The sequence below is a fragment of the Dermacentor variabilis genome, unplaced genomic scaffold (genome assembly GCF_050947875.1).
Source record: "Dermacentor variabilis isolate Ectoservices unplaced genomic scaffold, ASM5094787v1 scaffold_13, whole genome shotgun sequence".
In the NCBI taxonomy this organism is placed as follows: Eukaryota; Metazoa; Arthropoda; class Arachnida; order Ixodida; family Ixodidae; genus Dermacentor; species Dermacentor variabilis.
Window position 1 is genome coordinate 25,598,086 of NW_027460291.1, and position 12,690 is coordinate 25,610,775.

General features: G+C 46.0%; 1 protein-coding gene across 5 annotated transcripts in view; it reads right to left on the reverse strand.

The window, feature by feature from the left end:
* The window catches only part of LOC142566817 (organic cation transporter protein-like), a 266,000-nt gene that overhangs the window by 161,630 nt on the left and 91,680 nt on the right, over positions 1-12,690 (reverse strand). For all 5 annotated transcript variants that reach the window (XM_075677698.1, XM_075677699.1, XM_075677700.1 and 2 more), the window contains one exon: positions 10,847-10,995. In XM_075677698.1, the coding sequence (XP_075533813.1) occupies positions 10,847-10,995 (149 nt within the window). The remainder of the gene's footprint in view (positions 1-10,846; positions 10,996-12,690) is intronic.

The window sequence follows — 12,690 nt, forward strand, 5'->3', positions numbered from 1 at the left end:
TGTATGTGCTAATAACCATGTCACCTCTACCGGTCCAGACACTACTCACTATCTGCCTAATTGTTCGGTAATTTCACTCTATCTCGAGCCGACGACGCCATATGAGATACAGAAGTACGTGCGAATACTAAAAAATAATTCTTCTACTGGAACTGACGATATTAAAGCGGAAGCAGTGAAAACTATAAGTAATGTAGTTGCATGCGTCCTGGTGCAAATTTGTAACCTAACGTTAGAAAAGGGGATATTTCCGCAGCAGTTAAAAACGGCAAGGGTGTCTGACAATCACAAAGGCGGGAATCATGATGATCTTAATAATTACCGCCCCCAACCTCAGTTTTATGTTCTTAAAAAATTGCAGAATATGTTATCAAGAGCCGATTAACATCTTCACTAAAACATCAGAAATAATAATTGATCAGTATCGTTTCCAGAAAGGAAAAGGCACTGAAATGGCACTTATCAAAATAAAAGACAAAATTATTAGTAATGTTGCGAATAAGTTTATTACACGTGGACCTAGACTTCAAAAAAAGCGTTCGAGTCTATTAAACATGAAATATTATTACTTAACCTACCGTTTTATGGTATAAGAGGCATTGCTGTGGAGCTTATTAATAGCTATTTATTGTCAAGAATACAGTGCACATTTGAAAACGGTTTCCATGCTTTTGGAGCAATATGTACAGGTGTTCCACAGGGCTCCATTTTATCCATTTTAGGGCCGTGAATTTTCTTACTTTATATTAATGATATTGTACTGAAGGCACTGAGCAGCGGGCATGGTGCTGGTGTGCTGGTGCAAGAGAAGACGACGAGAAGTGCTTGCTTCCCCGTTACGACATAGCGCCGACCTCTTTAAGCCTAGTGCTACAACCTATAACTAGTGACCCTTCTACTAGGCGAACACCCCCGTTGCATTTGGTGGAGCTGCTGGGTTTCTCTTCGACGTCCTGGAAATCCGAAGCCGAACGCTACCACCAGCTGTTGCAATGGACGAACCGGGACCGTCCCAGGCTGCTGCTTCCGTGACCCCGCCATCGTCTGTTCTGGCGTCATCCGGCAGCGCGATCCGGCTATATTTAGCGGCACAGACGACCACGATGTGGAAGACTGGCTCGCCGAATATGACCGTGTAAGCGCCTATAATAAGTGGGACGACCGCGCCAAGCTCACAAATGTCATCTTTTACTTGACTGACGTGGCAAACCTATGGTTCCGCAATCAAGAAGCCGATTTTACCACCTGGTCGGCTTTCACGGCAACTTTGGCAGAGGTCTTCGGCCGTTCCGCCGTTCGCCGGCTTCGCGCTGAGCAGCACTTGCGTGGTCGAGCTCAACGCCAGGAGGAGACATTCACCAGTTATATTGAAGATGTGCTCTCACTATGCAAGCGCGTCAACTCATCTATGGACGAAGCTGACAAGATCAAGCACGTCATGAAAGGCATCGATGACCATGCCTTCCAGATGCTCGTCGCGAAGAGTCCGCGGAGGATTGCCGAAGTTATACAGCTTTGTCAGCAGTACGAGCTGCGCAATCAGCGTGCATCAACACGCGCTGCTCAGCAGGACACCTCGGATCTATCTCCGTTGGATTTCGGCCGCGACGCTGCCGACATATTTGCTTTAATGCCGGAGATAAAGCAGTTCATCCGCCAGGAAGTGGCACGCCAACTCTCTCTGGCGAACAGCACAGCCGAGCCGTCGACAACCTTGGCTCCTTCGCTTCGCCACGTCATTCAGACCCAAGTTGCCGCGGCGCTGCCATCTGCCCCTCCTCCGCAGCCTGCAGCTGCACCGCTAACTTACGCTGACGTTGTCACCCTACCTTACGCTCCTCCGGCTCCTGATGCCTACCGGAGCCGGCTCCTGATGCACCTTCCATGTGCCGCCGTCACATTCACGCCCGATGGTCGTCCCTTACTTGGCCGCTCGAGCCCCTGTCGTCAACCCGTGGCGTACATCTGACAACCAGCCAATATGGTATTTCTGCCATTTTCCGGGCCACGTAGCACGGTTCTGCCGCCGTCACAGCCCCCGTTTACCTGCGCCTTAAGCTACAGGCCTGCTCGACTTCCGCATTAGGACCCATCTAACCTTCTTCCGGACTCATCTTACAGTCGCCTCCCTTTCGATGCACGCCGATCACCTTCCCCACGTCGCCGATCCATTTCCCCGATGGTTCGCCGACCCAGCCCAGCCTGAGAGGAAAACTAACAGTCGCAGTTCCAGAGGCAAGAACTGCGTTTACGTCAAACATTTCAAGGCCTCATTCTAACCCGGCGAACGAAATTGAACTGTCCGTAGACGGCGTCGCCGTACACGCACTTATCGACACCGGAGCCACCGCTTCTATTATTAGTGAGAAGCTTTGCCGCAATTTGAACAAAGTGACGATTCCCCATACCTCTCTTTCTCTGCGTACGGCAACCTCTCATCGCATTCAGCCTTCAGCGTCGTGCACAACCCGGGTTGTCATTCAACACGTTATGTATGTTATAGAATTTGTCGTCCTATCTCGTTCCTCACACAACGTTATTCCTGGATGGAATTTCCTATCTGTCAATCAAACTCTTATCGACTGCGCTCGTGCCGAACTTACGTTATGAGTGCCATGCTTCGACCCTGACGACCATTCTTCTCCTAAAGTTGTTGCCGCCTCTGACATCGATATCGCACCTTTCTCCGCCGCTCTGGTTCCTGTATCATGTAACTCTGCTGCGAACTCATCTATTCTGTTTATGCCTTCGGCCACTTGTGCGCGCCGCCGGAACTTTCTGCTTGCGTTTGCTATCGTCACTTTTTGCGACGGTTCTGCTGCCCTTTACGTGTGCAATCCGTCCGCCTGCTCGTCATCCCTACTCCGCGGTGAGTGCCTGAGGACCTTTGAAGCATTCGATAGGGTTCTCCCGGCCACCATGTTTAGTGATACGGCATTACTTCCGATTTGTTCCGTCACTAATCCCGGCGCGACTGATGCTCCTGTAGACGTCTTCGCTCATGCCGTCGACGCAGAACTCAGAGCTGCGCAGCAAACGGAAATCATCAAGCTCCTCCAACGTTTTCGTTCCTCATTTGACATTGACCAACCATCCTTGGGCCGAGCGTCCGCAGTCGTTCACCGTATAGACACCGGTCAACAAACACCATTGCACCAGCGTCCGTATCGTGTGTCGGCTGGTGAACGCCGTATCATCGATCAGCACGTTGACGAAGCTGGAGCGTGGCATCATCCAGTCCTCTAACAGTCCCTGGGCATCTCCGGTTGTCCTCGTTAAAAAAAAAGATGGCTCCATTCGGTTCTGCCTCGACTATCGCCGCCTTAACCGAATAACGCGCAAAGATGTCTATCCTTTGCCGCGCATCGACGATTGCTTGGACTGTCTGCAGGGAGCGGAATTGTTTTCCTCGCTGGATTTGCGCTTCGGGTACTGGCAAGTGCCAATGGTAGAGGCCGATCGTCAAAAGACAGCCTTTGTAACGCCTGATGGGCCATATGAATTTGCTGTCATGCCGTTCGGCCTCTGCAACACGCCTGCCACTTTCGAACGAATGATGGACACCATTCTTCGAGGGCTGAAGTGGAAAACGTGCCTCTGTTATTTAGATGACATTGTGGTTTTTTCCATGGACTTTGCGTCGCACCTCAACCGCCTCGAGCAAGTACTTGTGTGCCTCTCCACTGCAGGACAGCAACTAAATTTGAAGAAATGCCACTTCGGCGCTCGTACATTTACTATTCTCGGCCATGTAGTTTCGAAAGACGGTATCCTTCCGGATCCCACAAAATTTAGCGCCGTATCCGAGTTCCCTAAACCAACCACCATGAAAGAGCTTCGCAGCTTCATCGGCCTGTGCTCATATTATCGACGCTTCATCCGTAACTATGCCTCTATCATTGCCCCCTTGACGCAGCTTCTCAATGTACCTAGTTCAGCAGATATAGTTCTGTATGCAGATGACACTAACATATTTTTCTCCGGTAATGACTTCTTGAACACTATAGCAAATGCAAACAAATATTTGTCTGAACTATGATTATGGATACATTCCAATGAGCTTCAACTAAATGTGAAAAAAAGAAAATTTATAGTGTTTGATTCGAAAAATAAAATTCTAACCTTCGAGCCTGTCCTCAGTTACAGAGAGAAAAACATTGAACGTGTTGGGTCTGCCCGTTTTGTTGGTGTGGTCTTCAGTGAACAGTTAACCTAGACTGAGCATATTAATTACTTGCGTTCCAAAATATCACGCTTAGTCGGACTAATGCAAAATTAAGGCTGCTTCTACCAACCTGGCTAAAAACACAACTATATTTTACCCTTATCTAGTCACTTCTCCATTACTGCTTATTTGTAAGGGGTAGAACAACATCTACAAATTTAAACTCCTTATTTATCTTGCAAAAATGAGAGAAATTAGAGCAATCGTTAATGTTCCCTACATTTCGAGTACTAGAGAATACCGGCGACCACTGGGCCTTCTTAACATCTGTACGTTAATAACACTTCGACAGGCAATAGAGGCTCATTGCTTGATACACAGCAAACCGAACGTTAGCTTTTGTTCAGTTGCACGGCATGACGCTGTTTAGAAACTGCGATATGTTTCTCACAGAACTCTTGAGGTTGGAACTAACTATGGGCTTCAGACTTTTGAACATACCATTATAAATTTCTTGAATGACAACAAAGATGTCGAAATGCTAATACACGAGTTCCGAAGTAAACTGCTTTACAAAAAAAGAGTTATGGATTTATGACTTAGGTCATAAAACACAACTTCGACCTACTTTAGTCTTAGCGTGGCAGATTATTTACAATTGCTAGATTGCTAGATAACCGTGGTTTACTTATTTATTGAGTTTTGTGTGCTCTGTTTCTTGTTTCTTTTCACAGCTTTAATTTCAGAAATTACTATGTCGAAACATTTATATGCTGTACAGAATTCTGGATGTTCCTTTTTTGTGCGATTTTAATGTTACCTTAGAAGAAAGCTTGTTGTTGTCTCAAATGCACTGTTTGTCACCACCAGGAAGGTAGGACACATCAGGCATACACAGCCTTTAGCCTCCCTCGTGATGTGGCGATGTATGTTTGGAGGCTGTATATGAAATTGAAAAAGAGAATAAACTTGAATAAACCTGAAACTTGTAAAAAAACCATGTATTTAGTAGGAGCACCTGAGCTAAAGCTTCCTTTTAAGATCATAGCCTTTTACCTTACCTAACACTTGCACATCCTGCGCTATGCTGGGATCAGAAGAGAGTATGAAATCTATTTCATTTCCTGTTTTTTCATTAGGGCTTTTTCGGTCCACTTCTCATTACTGCGCTTCCAGAAGAAGGTATCCATTATTCGGAGTCTCTTTCTATGCGCGAAATATACGAGCACTTCTCCTTCACTATTTCTAGAATCCATGCCGTATTTGCCAGTTGAGCGTTCCCCAGCCTGCTTTCTCTCCGCCTACCTTGAAGTTGGTCATAACTACAGTGTACTGGGTTTGCACATTCATTATTACTAATTAAACATTTTCATCAAACTGTTTTATGACTTCAATATCCTTTAATCTATGCCTCCTATTTAGCTTTATTACGACGACTGCTAGCATTTCAATAATGCTTTAGAATGCATCACTGTTACCCGCTATGCTCATATGAACTATAAAACCTACTCCATATTGTATCATATTTGGAAGACCTCTATAGCAGAGAACGTGGCCTTTATTCAGCACTTTATAAGCCTCGCCGGCTCTTCTAATCTCGCTAAGGTCAATGATATCCCAGGTAATGTCTCATAACCCTCAAAGAGCTTTGCTAAACTGGCCTCACTCCAGAGTTTGCGTGTTAAACGTTGCCAGTTCCAGTTTCCGGCCATGTATAAATTACATGGTTGCGCAAAATGAAACCTCGCATCTATATGAATTCGACTAAGTCTGAAAATTAAGACTTAAGCACTTGATGTTCAAGTGAAGCTTTTGCTCGGGCTAGTTGGTTCATGCTTGTATGTGCAAAGAGCAAGGCGCAATTGACCAGGACCGAAGAAGAACACCAACGACAGGACCGGCGCCACTGGCAAGCTGAGACGGCTATCAAGTTAACGCACAAAATGGCAGGATTGGTGCGAAAGCTTAGTTGAAAATAAGGGCCAGTAGATTGCGAGCGTTCTCGAAGCGTTCAAACATGAAAGGGAGAGAGACCCTCGTTCCAGGTCACGCAACCACGCGTCACCTTCTCCTCGCACTACACGCATCTGCTGGTATCATCGCCGATTTGTAGAAAATGCAACCATGTGCGTTGCGCCCTGCGCCAATCAGGACGGCATGCCGGCCAGGCACTCGAAGCTGCCGGTGTGCCACGCCCAACCACACGCCGTTTTTCATCTGCTACCAACTGTGCCAAGAAAGCTCACCCTAATCTGCTTGCCGAAATTGCCCCTTCCAAAAATTCGGTTTTCGAAAAAAATCAGCAGGCGCCAACTCCGCGCAAGCGTTTGTCTGAGATATCCAGCCAATCCGAATCGAGGTTATTTTAAGTCGCGGAGAAAGATTCAAAAGCCCGCTTCTCGGCGTACACAGTTGCCTAGGTAAGTGCAATTCTGGCGACGCGTGCGGATTGCAAAGGCCGCCTAACTTACAATTTCAAAGCCATGAAAGCCACGGGAATTGCAAAACATGGCCAACGAACTCTCACGATGGACATTATCGGTGCCGTACATTTCGTTGGATATTCTTTGTAGCAGACGCGAAGAACGTGATCATCAGAACAGACTTTCTTCGTCCGTTCGATCTTCTTGTAGGCATACGGAAATAACGGCTATGAGGTGTTACAAAGCACTACAGCATCCACGGCATCGCAGCCTGAACAGGAAGGCTGACATCAGCTACCTTTCGAACGGAATGATCGAATGTTCACCCCGACTTCACGGAATTGTTGAAAGACTTTCCCTCTCGCATCTCCTATGTATACCCGACGCACTGTCAATTACAGCGTGATACATCATATCGGGACATGGGAACTGCCACTGCATACACATCCTCGCCGCACACCACCTGAGAGGCTAAGCACTGCTGGATGAGAATTCGAATACATGTTAGAGATCGGTATGATGCATCCATCCTCAAGTACATCTAGTCTTCCCGCTCCTTTAGTCCCAAAATCTACTCCAGGCAAACGCTACCCGTGTGGCTGCCATCGTGCACTCAATAAGGTAACATAATCGATCAATAAAGCTTCGAATGGAACTAGTTGTTATGATATCGCGCACATGCGTGTCTGTTTCTTTCTTGTCCTTCGTATAAGCAGTATAGTACAGCAAGCAGAACGATACATAATCGGATCACTTTCCAGTCCCGCACTTGCATGAATTTGTCGGAACCTCGTCAAAGCTTATCACGAAATACCTGTGGTGGAGGCACCTATTCCGAAGACACCAGTCACAACACCCTTCGGCTTAATTGAGTACAACAGAATGCTTTCAGACTGCGTAATAAATCGCAGACTTTCCAGAGGTTTTTTGACGAGGTGAACTGATGCCTGGATTTCTACTATGGATACGTCGACGACATCCTTGTCGCTACCATTTTGGCTGAAGAACATGCTATCCATTTTCGTCAACTGTTCCCTCGCTTGGACGAATACGGAGCTGTGATCAACCCCGAAAAATGGCTCCTCGTAGCAGCAGAAGCCAATACGACGGTATACAGCTACTGAATGCCAAGGTCCAAGTTCTTGATAATTTCTCTCTGGTGACTAGCAAGCGAAAACTTGGACGTTCATTTCCGTCGCCGCTTCATAACAGCTTGCGCGCGTACACTCAAGCCGTTAAAGCATCATCTTTCAATATCTGGACTAGGCACCGCGCTGCTGGAGCGGACGGACGAGGCTTGCACTACCTTCAACACAATAAAGTGTAATCTGGCGAATGCGGCACTTCTGAATCGGCCACAGCCTGACACACCGGCCCGTCTCATAGCAGATGCTTCCAGCAAAGGTGTGAGTGCCGTACCACAGCAATGCATTGATGATAGAAGGAAGCCTCCCGCAATCTCTTCAAAAACAGTCTCCCCTGCATGAACCCGGAACAGCCCCTATGGACGTGAGTTAATGGCTATCTATATGGCAGCGAAATATTTTCGCCACTCTCTAGAGGGGAATTCATTCTAATTATTACTGGTCAATAGCCATTGACCCATGGTTTCACGACTCAGTCATATGGACGCTCACGAAGAGGAATTGTTCAACTTGCATTCATATAGGAATTCTTCGCTGATATTCGCAATGTCAGCGGTCCTGAGAACGCCCCAGCCGACGCACTCTGACGTGCAGAAATGAGCACTGTAACATTGTTTTCAAATTTGATAGCGTTTAACAAAATGGCATTACAACAAAGGGAGGCTTAAGAGCTCCGAGAGCTGAGAAATTCTTCAACGACTCGCGTATTTTAAGACGTTCCCTTCCAAACATGCGCAGCTACTCACGCGTGACATGCCCACTAGCACACCACGCCCATTTGCACAGAAATACTTTCGATCCTGTGTATTCGACTCTCTCCACAAGCTTTCCCACCCAGGAATCCGCGCAACGCAAGTATTTGTGACCACGCGATACCTGTGGCCAGGCATGAATAAAGACATCTGAAATTAGTTGCGTAGGTTCGCTCAGTGCCCACGTTCGAAAATACAGCGTGACACTGTGACTCCATTTTCAACCTTCCTGCCACCACTCGCCCAGTTCAGAAAAGCTCACCTCGACATAATTGGCACTTTGCCACCTTCCCACGACTGTCGTTGCATTCTATCCTTCTCACTGGTTTTCAAGGATTCTCTCTCTCCTTGGCGCACATCGTATTTGAACAACCGCATACCATCCACCAGCTGACAGCCTGGTTGAGCTAACGCACAGGCAGCTCAAATCTTCTATAAATGCCTGCGGAGAATCATGTCGATGAAGCGAAGTGCTGCCAGTTCTTATTCTAGGCATGCGCACAGTGAATAAAGGAACGTGAAGGGCGCCAACGCTGAACTGCTCTCTGGTAGCGCCCTTCGCCTCCCTGGCCAGTTTATAGAAGAGTGCAAAAACGAGAATCAGCCCGACCATGTTCAGTATGTGGCTCGCTTTACGTCTATGATGCCTCATTCCCACACCGACTCGAGCGAAGCAGACTACCCTTGCCTACGCGTCCAGAGACTTGGATAACCGCAGCCACGTTTTACTGCGCCACGATGCTGTGAGGAAACTGCCCCAGTCACCACACTATGGCCCATTCAGTGTACTTCGTCACAGCCTGAAAACTTTCACAATTGAATTTCGTGGACGATCCGAAGTCATCTCCGAAAACATCACCGTAGAACATCTTTAAGGGGCTCCGTAGACCGACTGAAACGACGCACGTAGAGCAAGAGACCAACGACACCGCAACCGAGGGATGCCCAAGGCTCGCACTTGCGTCCACCACGCGTTCACGCAGAACTGTGTGTTAACCTGTGCTATTTGGGCATCACTGACTGTAAACCTATACGTTGGTTGCGAATATCCTTACCTAATAAGCTCGTCTCTTCATCTTACGAGTAAGGAGAGAAGTGTGGGAGTGCGCAGTTTTGGTTTAGCGAATTTCCGTTTTGCCGCTGGTGTCTGGCAACCACGACCGGCTCCTGTATTCCACCGGAGACCGCGGGTAAAATAAACATCGGATCATGTTACGCGCGGACGCGGAGAGTGGAATGGATGCTTCCGAGGGAACCAGGCGCACTCATGGAGCCTCTGCTACACATTCAGGTACCTCTACTGTAATGAATAGTTAACCAGTTCAATGTGACCCGATAATTATTCTCTACAAAACTTTGCAACCTCTCAAGAAATTCGAAAGAGCTTGAAGTGCTTTGGGGGCTTTTATGGTGACGGTTAGCAGAAGCGATAGATGGCACTCATACAATCTTGGGACGTTAGGACGTTGCTGCCATGCTTGTTGATGATTACGCGTAATGATTTATTAAGGCGATGTAAGTAGCCTGTCGTGTACTAATGCGTAACTTCCTGAATTAACGACGTGCTTCTAGATTAAGCAATATTGATCTCTGATTTTGCAACGAGCTTTAAGGCATAGTTATTTTAGCAATCTCCGGATGACTACAGTCGTAGCAAATTGTGTGAGTCAATTTTTCACAGTGTATGCCAGTAACTACTTAAGGATCTTCTTTTTTGATGCATAGGGGGATGGAAGGAACTATAAGAGTACTGCTGTATTTTACTACGGTACCAAAGTAGCGAAAAAAGAGGATTTTATAGATAGTTTGATCATATTATAATACACAAGAGAAACAAATTCAATTCATTAGCGCTAAAGGCAATCAAAAATTTAGTTAACATAATGACTTGAAGCTATGTCGTTTCAGCTTGTCTTACACCACACAACCAGGGGTTATACACGATTCATCGTGGTTAAAACATTTCAGCGTAGCGTTGCGAGCCATACGAAACAATTAATGTCATTACTGTCACCTACGTGAACATAAGGAATCTGATGAGGAAGCCGGAACTGCTTTTTCATAAAACAAATATTTGAAGAAAAATGTGTTGTGGTCATGGGTATCTGCAGGGTTGCGGAGAAAACACGTAGTGGATGAACGCTGAGCAGGCAAATGAGCTCTGCAGAAATGCGAAAATCAGCGAACGTTTTATGAAAGGCAAAACATTGTCATCCACCTGAGAGTAGCATGAATATTTGCTTCTGCCTTGCCGTTTTCCGCAAAATCTATGTGTTTATACATTAAAGAATACATTCGCTTCTGTGACCGGCTGCCCCCATGGCTAGTGCATGACTCCTATGTCAAGTTATACAAACTCACCGTGTTCGTAAGAGTGTATGTGTGGTCACCGAGGTCGTACTCCCAGGTCGAGCACTTCACTCGACTATCGTTCAAGATTTTGAGTGAACCGTCCGGAGCTTCTTCATAGGCGTACATCTCGCACTGGCTTGGTTGCAGTGAATCTTTTCCTGGAAGCAATAGACCTGCTTTTTAGACTTGGCTGCTCGTGGGCCCAATGCATTCAGCATGACAGGGCGCCATTGCTATTTCCGGTCGCTTCATGAAACTAAAAACAAACCGCAGGAACAGTTATCTTGCGCAGCATATTGAAACCACACCTAATTTAAAGAGAACTGCATGGTACTTTGCTTCGATACTCGCTAAATCGCTCCCTAATGGTGACGAAACCACAGCGCATGCATCGTGAGGTCCACCCCTCCAAAGCCTTGGAGGAAGAGGGTTCAGCTCGAGAGCTGCTACCTTTACTAGATGTGAAGGGGGCAAATAGTTTTTGTCTCCTCCTAGTGCTCTGAACTTAATAAGGTATGTCGCATTTAAAAGAAAAAGCAAACATCTTGTAACTGCAGCAAAGGGATTTCTGTCACTTACGTATTTAGAAAAAGTTATGAATTGTTGAAACATTTCGAAAGTTTCAATGTCATGTTTACGACTCTGTAACTGAGTCGTAGAAAAAGATATTAAAATTCTATTCGCTGCACCTAATAGAAATGTAAAGGGTACACAATTTCACGAATGACCCTCTACAAGATATTCCACTAATTTGCGAGGAATACTTTTGAGGCAACCTTACAAACATTAAGTACAATTTGACGTGAGCTGTAAATTCATAGATCAAATTTGTCCGCTTGACATGTTCTAAATGCAATTGAGAAAACTGCGATGTCTGGTGTTTTCGTGCAGAGTGCTTCAACTTTTGGGGGAAATTTTGGATTTTCGGGAACGTCTGTAAAACATTTTCGATCTTAAATTGAAATTTCTCTACCTGAAGCTGCTAGAATTTATCTTATTCTCATAAAAGCAAGTAATTATTTTATTCAAATCTATCGTGCGTCTGTCTAATGATAGTATGTTTTTTCTTTACATGTATTTCAGTAGGTACGTGCCTCCAGCTCGTCATCATAATTATCAGCCTATTTTATGTTCACTGAAGGACGAAGTCCTGTCTCTGCGATCTCCAATTACCCCTGTCCTGCACCAACTGATTCCAACTAGCGTCTGTGAATTTCTTATTTTCATCTCCCCACCTAGTCTTCTGTTGTCCACGACTGCGCTTCCCTTGTCTTGGCACCCATTCTCTAATTCTAATCGTCCCCCTGTTATCTAACCTACGCATTAAATATCCTGCCTAGCTCCATTTTTTTTCTCTTAATGTCAGTTAGAATATCGGCTATCCCCGTTTGCTCTCTGATCCACACCGCTCTCTTCCTCTTGCTTAACGTTACGCCTAACATTCTTCGTGCCATCGCTGTTTGTGCATTCCATAATGTGCTTTCGAGCTTCTTTGTAAGTCTCCAAGTTTCTGCCCCATATGTTACCACTGGTGGAATGCATTGATTGTATAGGTTTCTTTTCAATGATAATGCTAAGCTTCCAGTCAGGATCTCACAATGTCTGCTGTATGCGCTCCCAACCCATTTTTATTACTCTGGGAATTCCCCTCTGATGATCAGGGTCCCCTGTGAGTAATCGACCAAGTTAAATGTACTCCTTCGCAGAATCTAGAGGCTGACTAATGATCTCGAACTCTTGCTCCATTGTCCGGCTATTGATCATTATCTTTATCTTCTGCATATTCATCTTCATTCCCACTCTTCCACCCTCTATTAAAGTCCTCAATCTTTAGTTGCAACTTGTCCCCAGTG